Source organism: Synchiropus splendidus, chromosome 3 (genome assembly GCF_027744825.2).
Source record: "Synchiropus splendidus isolate RoL2022-P1 chromosome 3, RoL_Sspl_1.0, whole genome shotgun sequence".
NCBI lineage: Eukaryota > Metazoa > Chordata > Actinopteri > Syngnathiformes > Callionymidae > Synchiropus > Synchiropus splendidus.
Window position 1 is genome coordinate 34,112,004 of NC_071336.1, and position 20,344 is coordinate 34,132,347.

General features: G+C 49.3%; 1 protein-coding gene across 3 annotated transcripts in view; it reads left to right on the forward strand.

The window, feature by feature from the left end:
• Positions 1–20,344, forward strand: part of gli3 (GLI family zinc finger 3) — a 120,105-nt gene that overhangs the window by 86,690 nt on the left and 13,071 nt on the right. For all 3 annotated transcript variants that reach the window (XM_053860871.1, XM_053860872.1, XM_053860870.1), the window contains 6 exons: positions 8,586–8,797; positions 12,236–12,397; positions 17,280–17,478; positions 18,412–18,631; positions 19,323–19,436; positions 19,584–19,724. In XM_053860871.1, coding sequence (XP_053716846.1) covers positions 8,586–8,797; positions 12,236–12,397; positions 17,280–17,478; positions 18,412–18,631; positions 19,323–19,436; positions 19,584–19,724 — 1,048 coding nt within the window. The remainder of the gene's footprint in view (positions 1–8,585; positions 8,798–12,235; positions 12,398–17,279; positions 17,479–18,411; positions 18,632–19,322; positions 19,437–19,583; positions 19,725–20,344) is intronic.

Here is a 20,344-nt window from a genome sequence, read left to right on the forward strand (position 1 = left end):
GTAAGAGTAATGTGGCATTAGGAATGCTACAAAGCACTAGTAGCTGTAGAGGTTGAAGGTAGTGTTGCAATATTTGTTGTATGAGAACAATAGTATCAGTGAAATGTGTTGCAGGTGTAGCACTATTGAGGGTAGTAGTAGAAGATACACAAAAAAGTTGAAGTTGGCTGGTCATAATAGTAGTACTAGTCTCATATGAGGTAGTGACTGAGGCAGATGTGGTGATAGTAGTAGCTGTAGTGGTATGAGTAGCTGTGCTAGTACTGGTACTACCCCAAAGACAGTTGGCGGTGAACTGCAGCTCTTCTGCGCGACGGCGCCTCAGAAACGTGGCATTTCCATCACTGTGATCTCCGCACCGTGATCCCACTCCGGGGGCCAGTTACTGCAGTAATGAGACCAGAGGAACAGAGTCTTAAACCCTCTCCGGCAACGGTTTCCCATCCACCCCGCGTCCCTCCCTTCTCCCTCCCTGTCATCCAACTCGCCCGTCAGGCTTCCATTTCTGGAATGCAAATACAAGCATGTGGTATTTTTACACGCTGAAGGAGAGCGGTGAGATCTCGCAAATCTCCACGGCAAAGAGAATCAATTCATATCACATAAAAAGATTGCCAGTGAGATCTCTCTTATCTGATGAAACATCCTTTCATACCGAGTCAGAATCGTCTGGGACGGGCCTGTTAACTCCAGTTTAGTTTCACGTTACGCCGCTGCCTTAAGTGTTGCACCAACGTCTTCTGCTTCCCTAATGACACTGTTGGTTAGAGCAGCTGTAACATGATTTGTATTGAGATTCAAGTTTAGTATCTAAGGGGAAAACGGGACGTGGAAATATCATGGCTGCAATCCTCCACATGGAGTGAAGCTAGTTGCGGTAGCTTAGCCGTTCCATGGACACGGCCCGCTGGGTCTCACTTCAAAACTTTATTGACACTCGTATCAAAGTTTGCTCCGTTTTGTGGCTAAAACTAAATGCAGAACCAAATAAATTTGCTCCAAGATATTAAGAGATGAAGAATGATGAATGTTGTTATGAAGCTGGAGATAAGAATGTTAAAGTTTTGTCTTGAAAGTCCCCAAACTAGAATAAAACCATGCCAAATAGGTGATGAAATTGAAACAGTTCTTTAAAATGTGATGATGTATTTTTGCCTTATTGTCTGAACCTTTCTGGAGACGTGTTGAAACACATACATTTTCCGCAAATAACATGTCAAAATAGCCGAGACTCAGCAGCTACAATTATTCACAAATTATGTGGGATTTTCTTCGAGGTCGAGGTTCCTTTGGTGGTGAGCGTTGGGATTAAAAAAGACACTGCTCTAACCAACGCGCAAATGGCTACACTGCAAAACAGTCCAGTTCTTCCAAAAGCCCCCGACCGATCTGACCAACAAAACACAATCGAAATGGTCCCCATCTTAGTCCAAACTTGGGGCAGGGCCTAAACCTCCGCGAGCTTCATCAAGCCGACACCGGGCAGCGCCACGCTCCCTTTGTGATTAAATATCAAGGAACTCAACTTGACATTTTATTAGTCCAGTAAGATGGATGAAAAGGCCTGAATAAAGTAGACTAGGTCTGCTCACTTCCCCACGAGCGCGCGCCTTTCTCCGGCGTCTCTTCCACTCTTCCTCTCAGAAGTATGTATTAGGAACGCGTGATGGATTTCACTCCGAAAACATTTTCAGCTGTGAGGGGAGCTTTTTTTTTTAGCCGTGGGTTCCTGCTCTCCTTCATCTGTTTCTTCTGTCTTTCCTTTGCTGGGATGGGTGTGAAGGATTAACCCGCTCCAGCCGTGTGTCTCCGCTGTCTCCTGGAGCCGCGTATTGTTTGTGATGCGCTGGAGTCCGGCCGAGCAGCGGCTCATTTCAGCGGCGCAGTGTGAAGCGGTGAAATTGAAGGAGGATCATGTTGAGACGTCGAACAAATCCTCACAGTCCAGGGCCACACTCGGTCCTCTCACCTGCTCATTACCTGACCGGTCCGCTGGAGGAGGCGGCGGCGGGGGTTTGGATCCGGTTTAGCTGCAGGCGCCAGCTGAGATTCTGTGTAAAAGCATCAGTGCCTGTGAGACTTGAGAGGAAGAGGAAAGACAGACTTGCATCCTTCCTGTTTCTTCCAGAGTTGAACAGGTTTCTCCTGCCGTGTTGTCATTGGCCCGGGGCATGCCAGAGGAACTCCAACCTCTGACGGAGCGGCGCTAATTCCTCCTGCGCTTTCTCCGTTTGTTTGGTTTGACAACAGCAATCGCTCCTTTTGAGGATGAAGTAAACTCTCAGATTAGTTTGTTGGAACAAGATTAGAATCAGTTACAGAGAAGAAAATACATTTAAAGGCTCTGTTGTTGTTAGATTGCTGTGAGGCGTTTTTTCCCCTCATTTTGAACAATTCACCGGCCTTTTATCTGGGTTTGAAACCTAGCTTCAATCAGGCTGTCCAAAAAACAGTTCTACCCTTCGCTCACCTCATAAAGTTGAAGATCCCGCACCACGTGTCAGAGGAGTACGTCAGCTGTGCAAGGCTGAGTGTCTTTCACTGCATGTTTTCTCGACGCTCCTTGTTCTTTTTACGTCATTACGACTTAACCAGAGTGGTGTAACCTTCCCTCATGGACTCAAACTAGCCGAGGACTTGTGCTATCTAAAGTGATCTGCAGTGGATCCATGCACGCTTGTTCCATCCGTTGGTCGAGATGAAACTGAAGGGCAGAATAAGAGAAAGACGTCTCTGATGAAACTTGTGACTCATGTCGCAAACCTTTCTCTGGATCACTCTGGGTCCTTCCCTCCCTAAATTGGAGCCAGAAACGATGTAACGGAGGATTTTTCCGAGAGGAAACCCACAAAGCTTATCCAAGGTGGAGTCGCGGCGAACTTGTCTGGAAGAAGTCGAGGTTTTACCGGCCGACCAAGATGTCATGAGATCTGTTGGGCTGTAGGACGGAGCAGGATCAGAGTTTAACCATGGTGTTCAGTCCAAGCAGAAACCTTACAGGACCACACACCTAGAAAAGACTTGACAAGCAAAGACAAGACAATGTCTAGATGACACGTGACATGTCTTGGCTTAACTTGACGAGACAATGACTTGGTGGTGATCAAACCAGACAGGACTCAACGGCGACTTAACTTGATGTAGAGACTTGACTTGATGGGGCAAGACATGACGATGACTTAACCAGGCAAGTTAGGACTCAACCAGACTGTTATTTAAGTTGATGTGGAGGCTTGACATGACTTGAGATGAGATGATGACCTGACTAGAAGTAGCAGGACTCGATCAAGCAGTTTTTAAACTTCCAGCAGGGACTTGACTAGACAAAGATGGGTCTTGACCAGACTGCTGCTTGACTTGATGTGGAGACTTGACTTGATGGGGCAAGACGAGACAATGACTTGACCAGCTGAGAAGGGACTCGCCTCAATAGTTTCTTGACTTGAAGGGGAGACTTGGCCAAACTTCAGAGGTATATGCACCAACACTGGAGCACAGGAACAGAGGGGCACATTAAGGGGCGCAAAGCAACAGCGACACAGGCAAGACAGACGAGGTACACACAGGAAGACCAGACTAACCCCACCAAAATAAAACGGGAAATAAACAGTCCAATGTTCTAAGAGACTTCTGACTTTGATGTCAGAAGATCACCATCTTTCACACTTGACACTCACAGGTTCATGACTCCTCCAACATCTGGAGCCATTGGTTACGGACTTCATACCCTGCCAATATCACTCGAGATGACCCGACAGGAATCTTGCCTCACTGCTCCACCGCACCGGTGAATGAGACACAGACGGAAGGCGACGGTGAACCTGCTGAGTATTGGAGTGAAACAGCGGCGTGTGTGAAGTTGATGGTGCGGTCTGTGGGAATGTCTGGAAGGCCTCCAGAGGTATCCCACTGATGGGGAATCCTGCTTGATGTACCCCTGAATAGAATAACCTCCCCCGCCCCCCAACCCGCCCACTCCTTTGATGTGAGCGGGTCACACATGGCCCGCTGAGCTCTAGGGGGGGACATAGTTCCCCTCCGATGCCTGGCAACCCTCCTCTTGTCTTGGCCGGTCGACCGCAGGCGTTTCCACACATCACACAACTGTTAAGAAGCAATTTCTTCCCCATTGTTTTTGTGTCACAAACATCACTTTGAGGAACGTACAGTTTTACGAGTCTTGCCAATCTCTTGGGCTCATGTTTTGGCCCTTGAAAACCTGGTCATTTTCCAGATACCATTGTGGCTTGTTTGTACCCCTTTGCACAACTTGTGTACCACTCTGCACCAAACTGTACTTCGGTGACGCAAAGACTTTTAAAGTCATTGAGTGGAGAGCAGACAGGAAACCAGCTGTTACCGCCTTTGCCCGGGCATCACCAGGACTACCATGAACCAAAGGTTAAACATCATCTGTAATTGTCATAAGTCATGTGGAAAATGAAGTCACTGTTTGAGCTTGTGACAGGCGCTAATGAAACCTCTGTTTTGATGGAGTACCCGGGATATCTGCCCTCCTCTTGGTCTCAGGTTGTCTCGACTCCCGCTCCTCTCTCCGCGGGTCTCGGTTGGCTCTGTTCCTGTGGCCTCTTTGATCACCCTGAAAGGGTTTGGAGGCTTTAAAGTGCTTCTGTTTCCGCTGTCAGGCGCTCGTCTCTTCCTCCGCCTGGGTTTAGGCTTTCAGAGCCGTGGCAGGCAGCGGCTGGGTGGGATGAAGGTGGAGTGGAGGGGAGGAGGGGGGTGGTTCTGAGGAGCGGTGAAACTGAGGTGAGGTTTGGGAGGGGGGTGTGCGATGTTGTCAGCCTCGGTCAGGAAAGGACTTGACACCTGACTCCCGTTCCCACCTCACTCAGCCCCTTGTGGCCACATGTGTAACATATCAGGATGAGAGATGAGCGTGGAACTGTTTTTCTTTCACTCCTCTCTCTCTCTCTGGAATTTCTCCAGGTTGTTGTAAAGAGTCTGTCTTTACTTCCTCTCGTGCACATCCTAAAACTGAACTGCACTCAAATTATGGTCAAGATTTTGAGCGTCCATACATTTGACTCTCTGCCCTCCTGGTACCACCTGGATGATCGAGTATGGAGTATGAACTGTCGTGCACACGTCACACCATGATCCTGGGTCCTTGATATAACTGTAAACGAATCAGTCCCTCCAGGCGATGGCGATGTTGTGATCGTAACTATGAACGCAAAGTGAACCAATCCCCACATTTGCGCACAAGTATTGCCACCAAAGGTCGTGATTCAGACGTGAAGGATCCCGAATCCATTCATAAATGTCCAAATTCTCATGATGGAAATATAGAATAGAGGGACGTAAAAAGCGGAACTGACTAGTGCAGCGTCACCCGAATACTACGGGTCGAACGTAAACAAACATGGCCGACCTCCCGGTCCACCTCTCTCCAGGCTGTTTCTGACTCTCTGTGGAGCAGATCAGCAGCTCCTGTTTTCATTGGCTGGCTGTCAGGCTCCGCCCCTGTGAGCAGCTCCGTAACCAAACAACCAGCGCTCACTACATGCTGTCAGCCTGGAAACTACTGACAGACATCATCATGAAAAAGATGCACTTAGTTTGTCATCAGCTTTATTTAGCATGGATATGTACTTATTTTGTGTGTGTGTTCTTTGCACTTGAAATACTGTTAACATAGTTTTTACTAGCTAATTTCACTTCACAACAATAATAATAATGAAACATTCTGAAGTCCTGGGGGACTGACTGATGGAGTGTCTGTGCACCTGAGTTGAGGTTCAGTGGACCTTTTTAGGGGGCCGTTTTGTGGTCAGGGCAGGGGACCTCCAAAGCCTTGATAGCTCAACATCCTTCTCTTCATAAATTTGTACCCGCCACTAGCTCTAACTGAGCATGAAGTGCCGCTCCTGTTTTAGCGTCCTGCTGTGTCAACACCATGCGCCTCCGCTGCACCACAGTCAAACCTTCTGGTCTTGAATGAAGTCATCAAACTTCACCGCAGCTGCGCCAGGAAAAATTATTAGTGTTGCTCTAACCTTGTTCCAAACAAAGATCCCGGGCCTCTGCACCATAGACACACACCCCTCCCCGCAGAATCTTCGAGCGGGACGCGCTCTATTTACATTTGGCAAGTGTGTATTCCTTCGGCGAAATAAGGCGACGGTGAAAAATCCACAGACCGCTTCGTGTAAACACACAATGTCTTGAAAGAGGCCGTGGCTGGCTGCAGCCGGGGCCACGTGAGAGGAAATGGCTTCCATATGTCAGGGGCTAAATCTTTCCTTGTGCCCTGCTGGCAGCGTGCCGTCGTCCCGGGTTAATGGGAATGATAAACCTTTAAAGGGAGGACAAGAAGCAGAGGAAACATTTTTTAAGAAGCCTGCTAAGCCTGTAAAGTTGAGGTCGGGATAGTTCTGGCGCAGTCACACTTGTTGGATTACTTCCTCTCTTCCACTTGATTAATACGCACTGGCAGATGCTAAGTTCATCGGAGAGTGGCTGAGCATGTACAGAAATACTCACTTCTCCCAGCCATCCATCTCTGCTGTCCTCTTCAAGTCCCCACGCACCTGGTTCCCCTCCTCCTCCCTCTGCCCCACCGCCACTCTCTGATCGGTGTTGCTAAAACTGACTCCTCTCCAGTCAACCGTCTTTTCTCCAACCAGAGTTCAAACTTCTCTGGAAGATGACAATCTTGGCTGTAAGTCTGTTCGTCTCACCGCGGTCGCCTGGAAGTGGCTCGTCCCGCCAGCTGATCGCTGTGGTTCTCTTATCGCCTGGAGGCGCCAACACAGACTGTTTTACTGTGGGACCCAATCAGAGGTCGTAATTAGCCGTTTAAGACCACAGCTGGGCACTTTGGTTCTAGAGGAAGCAATTGGATGGTGGGCCTTTAATTCCGCCCATCGTGCAAGTGTCACCTTTGCTCCGAGGGCGAGTCTTGGGAGTGTTTGTCTCCCCTCACCTGCTCTGGCATCAGCGAGACGTGTTGTCACGCTCTTGAACACAGTGAAAGCCTTGAAAACAACCCCCGTAACCCCATTGGGCTAATTACAGAAGGAGCCCTTAAAGTTTCGCTGGTGTGTGTGTGTGTGTGTGTGTTGCTTCCGCTCATTATTGGCGCTGGCCTGAGCTCTTTCATTAGGGGGCCGTGGAGTGGAGGGGACGGAGGGGCCGGCAGGGGATCAGGGAGCGGGGCGGAGGTCGTAATTGGGCTGTTCCGCTCCCCTGGCCTCCCTCAAGGTCACCACGACAGAGTCTGGGCCGGGTCCCTCACTCCGTCTTCCTCTCCGGATGCCAGACGTCTCTCCCAGCCGCTGGTCCTCTCCTCCTCCTGGGCTCTCTGGTGTCACTGCACACCGCTCCGCTGGGGAGCAGCGGGGGCTAATTCAGCCTAATCTCTGAGCCTGTTAATGTCGGGCTGATATGTGGATTTCTCCCCGTCCTCCAGGGAAGGCCTTTGTGGTGAAGGCCATCATTATGAAGTTTCCTACCCCTCCTAGCCAATTATAAGAAGGAAGACAAATTAGTTTGTCTCCAACTTTTCCTGATTGTTCTCAAGTCCCTTTCACATCAGAGGAGATTCATGAGAAAAGACTCTCCACACTCTGATAACGTTTTTATATTGTTAGACTTTTTTGTGGGAGACTGGAGCAGCTTCGGAGTGTATGGGTGCCGGTGGCAGTGTGAGCCGATTCATCCCGACTTCTGTCTTCATGTCGCTCGCCACATGGCCAGCGCCTGTTTGCCTTGAAGACGTTGTTGCTCAGGCCTCGCACTCTCACTTGTTATGGCCCTAGCTGTGCAGTAGAGGTGATCATCCCTCGTGTTATCGTCCTGGAAGCCTTCCTTTAAACCCTATTCCACTAGGCAGAGTTCTCTCCAGCTCCACGCCGTTTGACAGCCGACACCGGCCTGTGATAGTTGTGGAGAGAGTGGTGGACTGTGGTTCACACTTGTAGTTTCAATACAGGAAACTTTTGATAATGACATTGGTCGACTCTGAGTCTCCGGATCTGTGTTTGTTTTATTAGATGGAGTGGTCCTCATAGGTCATCTGCCTCGGTTCATACCAACACATGCAGGGTCCACAGGTGCTGGTGCCTCGGCCAAACACCGCGGTTAAAATAGCTGGATATTCAACGGACATCAGCGCCAGTATTGGCGGCGGCGTCCTTTTCCGCATCCCCATTAGGTTCACTGATGGAGGACACACTCTCACAGGCAGCGCTAATGCTACGAGCCGCCATCAGTTACGGACCATCAACAACATTTATCATGACATATTTTTTCGTCCATGTCGCCCCTCCCTAGTGCACGTGGAATGTGTGGCTAAATACTGCACCTGTTTGGTCAGGAAAGTCTCATAATGTAGGTAGAACCTCCAGTTTACCAGGTCAAGTTCACTTCCTGACTCTCTGAATGTGAGTCAAGGAGACAATGTCAAACGTAGGAAGTGGCTGAGCTACTACAGTCTGGATCCGCCAAGAGTTTCTCTGTTGTTTTGACCTCTAGGTTTTTAAGACAGCAGACTAGAGACTAGATGCTGTGTAACCAGGTCACCCACGCCTCAGTTCAACCTGTTTCCTCTCTCTTGTCGACAGGCCCCCTGCACTGGCGGCCAGCCCGGCGTTCTCTGACATCTCCCTCATCCGGATCTCGCCGCAGCGGAACCCCTCCGTGGGGGCGGAGTCGCCCTTTCACCCCTCGCACTCCTACATCAACCCGTACGTGGACTACATCCGCTCGCTGCAGCCGCTCAGCAGCCCCTCCATCTCGGTCCTGTCAGCCAGCCGAGGACTCAGCCCTGCCGACGGTGAGAGTTACAGATGATCCCAGCTCAGCAGACCCTTAAATATAATTGTAGAAATTGATTAGTGGTCTTCAGCCGGCATCTGGGTTTAGGATCAGAAGAGGTCACGCGAGAGGCAACTAGATCCATCTCTATTAAGACCCAGAGGTTGGGGGTTCTTATCTCGCTGAGGGACTGAGTCGGAGTATTGTGGTGTGGACCGGGTGGGTGGTTGGGGGATGAGGAGGGGGGGGGCTAATCCTTTTGATCTGTGAGTCATGTCAGACGGCATCAGTGAGCGGCAGGGTCATGTACAGTGGCACATCCAGGCTCAGGGTTCCGGGGTCCAACAGGAAGCAGTTGCTTCTCGTGATCACTGGGCCTCTGACACCAGGACCCGAGCTTCTTCACTGGCACGTTAGAGAAGGTGTGAACGTTGCATTTGCAAGCAAAGATACACATAAGTATCAGATAAAATTGAGGTGCATACACTTAGAAACTATTCTGAAATGAAAATTTGTGTTAGTACGATGGACACAAAAGTTGTACGACATTCATCTGAGAAAAACACATTCGTACAAGTTAAAATTCATGTTGGTACGAGAAAAAAATCTGTGAAAAAAGATCAAAATTGCGGGTGTACACCAAAAAATACGACTTGCGAGATGAAATTCAACATTCATACAGGATAATATCTGCGTTCATTTGAGAAAAATAATTGCACCAGTTAAAATTCACATTCATACGAGAACGAAACGGTTGTACAAGATTCACCTTGAGTTGAGCAGCTACCGTTTGCATCCCACATATGACGAACAAGGAAGTTATTCCGTACTAACATGTTTTTTCTTGTACTAACGTGACATTTATCTTGTAAGAAGGCGATAATTACCTCATTCGGAACGAGGTGACGCATCGAAACAGTTCAGCTCTTCTGTGAAATACTGCATTTTCCTCAGATGTTGTCTTTCAAGTCCAGACTGTTGAGATCCATAATGTCTTTTCTGTCAGATTCACAGATGCTTTTTGTCCGAGGATGGCATCATTTTGTAATTCGGATCACACTTTCCACTTTTTAATCATAACATTTTGTTCTTTTTGTCTCTAAAGATTCATTTTTCGGTCTTCACTTGACATTTTCCACACTGTTTTGTCTTGTTTTTCTCGTGGTTTTACCTCCACTTCTTCCAAAGACTCCACCTGAGTGGCCTTCAAAGGAGCGCCAAACACCGCCTCCTACTTTCCACAACATCTTGTGCGTCTTGAACCTGCCCACGTCCCGAACCCGCCACGCGATCCGTTTTTCATGTGTAAAGCTGTAAATTGTGAATGAGGCGCCTAATTACTCCGTGAATCAACCCGGCGATTAATGAAGCCGTGGGCTTTTGTGTTGTCGGTATATCAGGGCTCACACCGCGACTCAGCCCGCGTCGCCCCGAAAAGTCCATTTGAATAATGATGGATTCATTCAGGGAGTCTAATGGAGACGAGAAGTGGGTGGGATCCAGTGCCACCCTCTGGTTTCCTCCCTCCGCAGATGAAGAGTAGTAGGCCATTGTTTGTGATGGAGGAACACCCGGCGCCTCATCCACCGCCGCCCCGCTCTCCCGTTTCATTTTGCTCGCCGCCGGCGCCCACCGTCCCATGCCAGCGCTTCTGATTTAGAAACGCTGCAAAGCTCTTTTTTTCGGCGTGAATGGGCCACATTATGGCTGAATGCAAATGCAAAGCCAAGGCGGAACAGTGGGAACAATTAAAAAACTCCCCACTTCCACCCAAGACATAATACCCACAGCGAATTAATTTAGATTTTTTTCCCCCTCTCTGGTTCATTCAACCAATCGTGGTTTCATATTCCAGCCATACAGTCCAGCCCGAAGAGGAAATCTCCTCAAACAGCCTTTTTTCTTTATTTATTTCCCGGCGAGGACGAGCGGCGGCGGCGGCACTCTGCGGGTCTCAACTCCATATTTGCATCCAAAACCACAGTGTTAGTCTTTCACCGTCTCTCTTTCACAGCGTATTTGCATAAGGAAGCCCACCGCCGCCAAATGTTTATTTTTAGGCTGCGGTTCAACGACTTACAGAGTTGAAGAATAGACGCCCAAGTGAAGTGGAGGCAGAATCGCCAGCGCATCTATCGGGGAAGATTTAGGCCTTTTGTTTTTTCCTCTGGGGAGTTAAAGGAGCAGGATGGTATCTGACGGCAGCAGACGTGACAAAGACAGCACGCCAGAGACACACGCTCGGAATGGGCTTTAAATTCACTGTGATCACTTAAAACCATCTGAGCTCAAAGAGCTTCAGATCCGTTTGTTCGCTCACGTCACCGCGTCGTCACAAAACATCCTCCGCTAACGTGCGATACGGCGGTTTACTTTCAGGTCAAGTTGAGTTCACGTATCAAACGCTGATGTTTTAGTCGCCAGATCTTGGGCTCGGTCAAGAATGTTGTCAAGTCGGATCTGATCCAGGTTTCGACTCGGGCTGTCATTGGATTAAAACCTTTAATCTCAATGGATCACACTGAGTTAACTCGCGACTAATGGCAAATGAGTCATTTGCATCTGTTCTAAATGCAACTTAAAGGAAGCTGTCATCAACATCATCCATCCATCCATCCATCCATCCATCCATCCATCCATCCATCCATCATCCATCCATCCATCCATCCATCCACCCATCCATCCACCCATCCATCCATCATCCATCCATCCATCCATCCACCCATCCATCCATCCATCCATCCATCCATCCATCCATCATCCATCCATCCATCCATCCATCCATCCACCCATCCATCCACCCATCCATCCATCCATCCATCCATCCATCCATCCATCCATCCATCCATCCATCATCCATCCATCCATCATCCGTCCATCCATCCATCCATCATCCATCCATCATCCATCCATCCATCCATCCATCCATCCATCGTCTGCCTCTAACCCCAACTAACCAGGAAAAACCTTCCCTCTGCCATCCTCACCCATGGTTCTCCCTTCACATCATTCACTCTATGAAAGGCCATGAAACACGGGTCAGAACCAGAACCAGCCTGCAGCAGGTCCAGTGCCAGCCCTGTTTCCAGGCCGTCCTACACATGTCCCCTGATGAGTTCCAGCCAGCTGGGGTCAGAGGCAGGAACGCAGCCCAATAGATGCAGATCTCTGAAAGAAGTTTTCAGATGTACTCTGGCAGAGTAATGTGTAACTTTGTCAGTGGAAGGTTCTGAGTGGAGGAACTCGCAGTGCTCAGCATTTATCAAACCCAGACTCGCCGCAGTCTCCCCAGAGGCTCCGCGAGTCACGTGACTCTCCCTGTGCAGCTGTTTTCCTCAACTTGATGTTGCTGCTAATCTTGTAATTACCGTTCTGCTGAGCTGATGCTCGTCCAACGCAAACAATCCCGCCTTTATCATCCAACGCCGCCGCTGACCCCCCCCCTTCTCCGCTTCAGCCCCTCACACAGGTCTGACCACTGCCGAGTACTACCACCAGATGGCTCTGCTGGCAGGTCATCGAAGCCCGTACACCGCCGACCTGCTGCCATCCGTGGCGTCTACCGCCGGGGCCAGCACCGCCAGCGCTCTGCACATGGAGTACCTGCACGCCATGGAGAGTAAGTGTCATTCAAGTCACTCACTGGACAGCAAGCTGTGAGAGATATTAGGGGACACTTTAGACCCAGAAACACTTACTAACTAATAAACTATCTACTGCTTTATTTATGGTGTTGTTGAGAGTCAGTGTTCTGTGACTATTCCAGGGAAAAATCTAGTCACTACAGGACAAGACACGAGTATTTATCAGTATGCTGCCTATAAATAAGTATTTTATTGAGGGTCAAAAGTGTCACCAGATAATATTGAGATACTTCCTATATAACTTTTTCATCTCTTAGTGATGACTTTATTTTTTCATTTATTTTTTAAATATATCAACGTTTTTTTATTTTAACTGAGTTGGAAGTAAAGTACCAATATTTGAGCGTCCAAGGAAAAACAAGAGCCATAGTTTCTGTGCATTGTTAGTTTGACGTCACCGTAGTTTTACTGACAAATGTGATGCACAAGTAAAGTCTATACATGTAAAAAAAATGACTTTTTTCCAGTTGAATTGTTTCACTTTTGAGTATTGTTTTAGTTTATGTTTAATTAAATTAATGTATTGTGTTTTTTTGTTCACTCTGCAGAGTATGTCACGATACATTATTGTGATATATCGTGACACTGTAGTATGGTCAACCAAGTATCGTGGTGTGTATCGTTCTGGCCGATATTCACCGCTGCGAAAACTGTCCATTGGCGCAGGATTGGAATGAATTTGGGATGACAAGTCATCAAACCACTGGGGAGCGGGAAATTTGAGCGAGCGCTAACCCATAGCTGCAGCTCCGCCGCCTTCCCCTGGTGCCGAGTAATTCTGGCTTCTAGCCGCGGTTTCAAGAGCAAAATACCCTGTTAACGCTGCTCTGTGACACCGTTATCAAAACCACCAGGTCAGTTCTGAACCGTACCACTTGGAACACCCACACACTGCGGCATGAAAGTGAACCGCACACTGGACGGACCACGAACGCACCACCAAGAACCAAACCTGAGCTCCTCTGCCCGCGTGTTCGAGAGGCTGAAACTCTCACTGTGGCATGAGGCAGATAATTATTTTGGTTATTACTGTGCATGTCAACAGACGGGATGAAAAATGACTTGACAAATACCTACCTGAGCTTCCCAGCCCCGGCGGGAAATCCACCCTTAAACAGCACTTTTATATTTAGCTGGAGCCACGGCGACAGCGTCTTCAATGAGCCGTTGTCTTAAGGCGAGCGGAGGACGTATGCTAATGAGTTATTTTAAAGAGTCAATAGGAAATGACAGGCAGCGGGAATCCCAGGGAGGTGGGCCGGCGTCACCCGGCTGCCTTTGATGAAGACGCATTTCGCCGCTTCCATGGAAATCCGGGGTGAAGTTCGCCGTGCTCGACGGAACAAGCTAATTAAAAACCCACCAAACTTGCGGCGGTATCAGAAAATGAGTCGCTCCTAAGTGGGAATCCCGCCACTCATCAGGGACGAAACCCTTTGTTGTGTGTCACTTTTTAAGATTAATAGAGTGAAACAACAACAATTAGCCGGCCAGTGTAAGTGGAGAGGCTGCGAAGAGTCTGTGATCATTGCCGCTAACAGCTCGTCACGTTCCAACAATGCGCCGCGACGAAGACTTCAGAAGCCGCCTGCTAATCTGGGGCCGCTGCCGTGGCTATTTTGGGCTGTAATTACCTTCAGTCGGAGCTAATGAAACAATGGGCCCGTCCCGTCTCTCTGTGCCTTAATGGGGCTGTTGTCTGAGCCCTCCCCGGCTAATTAGCGCCAGCGCTATCGCCGTGTCAAAGTCACTCGTCGTCTTCTTCACCTCTTCATTTCTGCTCCTCCAGTCGACAGCATGTGTTTGCCACGCCCCAAACAACCATGACACCCGAGTTACGTCCTGGTCCTACAGTGGTCAGGCGAGCTCTGACCTACTTATGTCTCATGGCACTTCGTTAGCTTTTGAGCTAGTTTAGCTGGTGGAAGTGAAGCGGCGCCAGTCAGCGCCAAGTCCACCACGTTAGCGCCAAGATGACATAAATAGAACCCTTTTTCTTCTCGGTTTCGGACGACAAAAGAGCGGCATGTTCAACACCCAGCTACGCCCCCATCTGGTGGGCTTCAGGTGCGAGGGAGCACTCTTGTTTTTCACATCCCGCTCCGTCAGTGCCGCGCTGGAGTCCTCGGCGACTGGAAGAATTAATGACGCGGCGCATGAGCGGCCATGCTGTCCATAAATCAAGAGGAAATTAGAGGGACAGTGGAGCTCCCCTCTCCAGTCTCCACGCTCGGACCATTTATCATTTGGGTTGTGCATTAATAAACACGACTCCCCGGAGGCTCCGAGGTGGTGGGACGCTGCCGTGTCCCCCTCGTCTCCTAATTCACCACAAGTGGAAGCTGTCCCTCACACTCGTGTGGCTTCACTCCAAAGTGGGACTCTTTATTTTCACACGGCCGATTCGTCTCTCATCACGTTACAGTGGATTCTCGAGATTATCTGTCTATTTTCAGGCTGTGATTTGAACAATAGATTTGAATTCTTTTCCACGCGTGTCAAACTCAGGGCCAAGGGACCAGATCTGGCCTGCCTCTTTGTTTTATGTGGCCCACAAAAGCTTTAATATCTAGCCTTCGCTCAAAGTTTGAGGGGCTGTTTTCGAGCAAGTGGACCGTGGGCCCTTGTGTGACCTCACTGCTTCAGGCCGTCAGAGTGATATCTCATTGTCATATTCATTCATTTATAGCTTTACCGATGTAATAAAACAATTACGACTGTTGTTATTACTCAGTTCTATTTTGATTTAAGACTCTGCGTCATCATTTATGTAGTGACTGGTGAGACACACGTGTCTTTGTGTTTTGTACCCGGGAAGTCAAACCTGGGCAGAAGTCTGGGCGATTCATGTCCAGGGTTTTGGTGGTTGCACACCACCTCAGCTTTAAGGAGAGCCGCCACCCCTTTAGAAAGAAATGGTCTCTTTTTATAGATGAACCGTCACGTGATCGTGAACATATTAGGTCATAGTGGAAACATCAAAATAACTGCATAATGCATCATGGAAGTTGACTTGTTCATAGTGGTTTTCCGCATGTTTTATTGGAATTTATTGTTGCTTGCGGAACTCAAGTCATGCATTGCGACTGAACAAAAACAGCGCATTTTGAGCGCTTTAAGATCAATAAAACGCTTGTCAAAATCCGTATATTAGACGCAGGTTTCAGGCGGAAGAAAAAAGTAGCAGCTTATAATCCGTAAATTACAGTATGTTGTTTTGAAACTTTACATTTCAACTTCAATTGTTCAAATGTGGTGTGTCCTTTGATGTTTTCATTTGTGAAACCTTTGCTTTCGTCATTTTGGGTGGCACTGGTCCCGTGGCTTCAGCCACGACCACATCACGTCACGACCAGTCGACTCATGAACCTGACTCATTTAATAGTCATAGTTATAGTCAACCATGCCAACTAGTCGTCGCAGCCCTACATTTATGACACGTCACTCGTGGTTTTCACCTGAATTGCCAGGACTGAATCTCCCACACCAAACGATCAGATCAAAGTTTAACCCTCTTTGGCAAAGAAAACTTCTGAAGTTCTTCAGCTCAGTTGTGGGTGGACGGGGGTCAAAGTTTAGGAAGCCTCGTGGTTACAGGAGGGGATTTCCAAAGTTCATTCTTGCACTGTTGTTTGCTAGGATGCCGACGCACACACACACACACACGCACACGTCCTCTCTAATTACCATGTGAATGGAGCTCTGTAATCGTTGGATGTGTCAAACGAGAGATGAAGCATTAACATTTGTGAGATGGATGGATTGTGGGAGACGTAAATACGAAGGGGGGTGCTGTGGGGCCCCCGTAAGCCGGTTTTGTTTCCCTTTTATGAAATAACTCAAAATGTTTTATTTCCAAGTCTTGAGTCACAAAGTCATTGTGTCAGTTCACGTACAAAGCGCGACATCCCCTCAGTTTTCCTCTGTCTTGTTTGTGACATCTCCATGTGAAAGACAACAAAAGTCATGTTCTAATCTCCACCCCGTGGCTCATTGTGCGACTCGGCGCTTTCCGCCTTTTTACCTTTTCAAACCTTCCACCGAGTATTTCCAGTCAACAGTGATTGCATTTGAATGAAGAGTCAAATTGGACGTGATTAAATATTAGCATACAGCATCCGAGCGTTTCCGCAACATAAAAGACATGTTTTCTCACGACTGAAACGCAAGCAGAGCATCAACTGACAGCCGAGCGCCGGCGCAGATGAGCCTTTTATCTGATGATTGACGCCAATGTCGTCCGTCTGGGTCGAATGAGGCGACTCGTCAAGAGCGGCGGGTCTATAGAGGGCGCTGGGGTGCCGCCCCCTGACGCGCAAAAGAGCCCAAAAAGGAGCCTCAACTGTGGGAAGGATACCTGCTGCCAGGTCTAGTGAGTCATTAAAGTCATTATTACCAGCATCTGTTGTCCTGAGTCTGGGCTGGGGGGGACAGCAGAGGACGGCAAGAGGCTGCCAGTGGGTGTTCCCCAGATGTACCCCCAAAAAAAAGGAGAAACCCTGATGTGTTGAGGAGGTTAAACCCGGTCAACAGTCTGAGCAACTCCTGTAGCAATGTAGAATGATTCTCTGTGTAGAAGACACTGAAGACGCATTGGATCCAGGAAGTTCTGGAGTCCAGTGTGTTTCCTGTGCTGGATAGTTTGTCCTGGACTTGTGTTCAGATCCCGTCGAGTCATACAAGAAAGATGGCCGGGTTTCACTGCAGTCCAGATATTTACTGTCACTGAAGGAGTCAAAAAAGGTAGTCATAGTCGTGCTAGATTTTACAGACTGTACTAGCATAAAAGTCTTCCTTCGCCCCCCCAGACATCAAAACTGAAGAGCTTCCGTCCAACTTCTCCTCCTTCTTCCACAGACTCTCGCTTCCCCAGCCCTCGGCTGCCATCGAGGCCCAGCAGGAAGCGTCCGCCGCCCATCTCACCGCTGTCGGAGCACAGCTTCGACCTGCAGACCATGATCCGAAACTCCCCCAACTCTCTGGTCACCATGCTGAACTCTCGATCCAGTTCGTCCACCAGCGGATCCTACGGTCACCTCTCTGCCGGGGCCCTCAGGTACTCCAGTTTTGTTTGCATTGGCTCTGCTTTGAGTCTCGCCTAAATTCGAGGAGGGTTATTTATGGGTGGCAGATGAAGCTCGATGAATGAGGAGGAAAGTTCAGCAGGTGGAAGAGTGGCTGTCTGACGGATCCGGTTACGCGGAGGTGGCATCACACCCTCGTGTGGGTCGGCACCGTCACCTCCCCGGCGGCTCGTGTCAGTCGGGAGCCAGAGCAGAGAAGGCAAGGCTGGTGGCTCCGCCCCCTTTATTGATCAGCGAGCTGTGAGCAGCAGCTGATCCATCACCTGCCGGACTGGGCCACTGTTCTGTGACAGAACCCAAATAGCGGCCGCTCACACGCCGATGACTGATATGACACCAGGACGAGTCTCGGGTCATTGATTTCCACTCTGCCCGTAATGAGATCAGAGTGAGGCGTCCGGAATGAGCCAGTGGTTCTGAGTGATCAGGCGCTCCGGCGTCACCGTCACCTTTCCATGACCGGGTTCATTCTGAGCGGATCCACGTCTGGGCCGGGGACATGGTTCTGATGGATCTGCCCTCCGAGGTCTGATGCAGTTCTCAGTCCGTCACCTCAGTCGGGTCCTGGTGTCCGGTTTGGAACGGTCCTCCACGAGGCCTTGACTCCTTTCTGCTCACCAGAGTCTGGAACCCTTGTTCCTGCTGTGCGGCTCTCTAATCTGTGGAAGTGAATCATGGGAGTAATTGTTATCTCCAAGGTTGTCGGACACACTGCGGATAATCGCGCGGCTCATTTGCCCGGTGGAGAAGTGGCACCGCGCTCACTAACAAGCCGAACGCTCCTCCGTGCCGATGCGCTGCCAGCGTGCTGGTTCCAGCATTAGCACGCCACTTCCTGTCAGATGGGCCTCGGGGCTCCATCCGGAACCATCCATTTCACAAGTTTCTCCTTCTCCGCTCTGCAGCCCAGCGCTCAGCTTCGCCTACCCCCCCACCCCGGTGGCCCTGCACATGCACCAGCAGCTGATGGGCCGACAGTCCGGCATCGTGGGCTCGGCGTTCGGCCACAGCCCGCCGCTCATCCACCCGACGCCGGCCTTCGCCACCCAGAGGTCGGTCCCTGGCATCCCCCCCTCCGGACTGACCTGCAGCGAGCGCGCCGTGATCTCCAGCGACTCCTCACAGGTGAGAGCGATTCATCATCGCAGGTAATAGATAGACGCGGCCACAGGCAGGACCCCCCCTCCCCGACCCACCCTCCAGGGAGTTTCTCTTGTTTTTTCACTGTTTCTGTCGCTAACAGCGAGGAGCTTGTTAGCATAGAATCCCACCGCTGACGCCATTAATCACTGGAGAGAGAAGAGAGGGAGTATTGACATGGATGGATGGATCCGGGGGGGTTTTCTCCCGTCCTCACAGACTTCACTGTTTATCACATCCTGTTTTACATTCACGCAAGAAACTTCAGGAGATTTGCACACTTATATCTGAGCAACTTGTGAACTTGTCTTCTCCTCCTCCTCTTCATTACATATTTTTCTTTACATTTTATTTGGGATTTGACATAGTGATGTCCTCAGCCTTTATGTATTTTTAAATTATTATTTAATATTTTTATTTAATTTTTATGTGTTTATTCAAATCCATGAAATTGTATTATTAACTCTATTTCTATTCATCCTTCTGAAGTCATTTTGGGTGATTGATTGTTATTTTTTTTTTTTTTTTTTTTTTTTTTTTTATGATATTTTATCGCGGCTTGACATGGACCTAAATAGTTTTTTTTTTGTTTTGTTTTGTTTTTTAAATAAGGGACGTGACCCTGTGTCACTGATCAGCTTGAAAACTTGTGTTAAAAACTTGTGTTGGCCTCCAGATCAAACCCACCAGTGAGTCCGCCGTCAGCAGCACCGGAGACCCGATGCATCACAAACGTTCCAAGATGAAACCAGAAGAAGAGATGCCCAGTCCTGGAGCTCTGAGTGTTCAGGTACTGACCCAGACGTTTCAAAACACGATCAGAGAACGAGCGGCCAGAATCAGGTGTCAGGCTCATGAGACGCTCCGTGTCAGCTGACCTGGGTTCACTGAGGTGGACTGTCCAGGGTCTGCTCCTGATGTTCTGGTGCCTCTGCAGGACCACCCCGACGGGATGACGCTGGTGAAGGAGGAGGGCGACAAAGACGAGAGCAAGCAGGAGCCAGAGGTGGTTTATGAGACCAACTGTCGGTGGGAAAACTGCTGTCGCGAGTTTGACACCCAGGAGCAGCTCGTACAAGTGAGTTCTTCTCCACCTCTCAGCTGACTTCAAACCCTGAACCATTCAGCTTTGGTTTTCTTTACCGTTTGGCCTTTCCTTGTTTCGATCTTGGAGCCACAGCTAGAGTTTGAAGAGTTAAAAGTGGAATCTTTTCTGGGGGAAACGCTTGTCTCATCCAGAACTCTGGGTCCATTCTGGACTTTTGCGCCTCCTCCTGCTGCTGACTTGACAGGTTTCAAGCCTCCCAGAGTCATGTGATCGCCCCCTGTCTGTCATCGCACCTCGCTCACACAACAGAAACGCTTCACCGTGAACGATCGGCTATTAGCCGCGCTGATCGCGCAGTTGGCGACCGAAGCCGCCTGAAGTTTCCTGCGGGTGAAGCAGCGAGACGCTGGCAGCACACACACACACACACACACTCACACTCTCCTCTGATAGAAAGATCCGGGCTCTTCACAACTGTCTATTTGCCGTCTTGACATAGCAATCGTGCGCGGCTGTGGTGGTAACCTCTATCTATAATTGATATCCTGCCGGCGGAATGGGCTGCCTCCGTGTTTGAAGGGTTCCACTCAAAGCTTCAGCGTCTTGACAACTTCTTGCCCTGTTTCTGGACCAGTCAGGGTGTGGCTTGT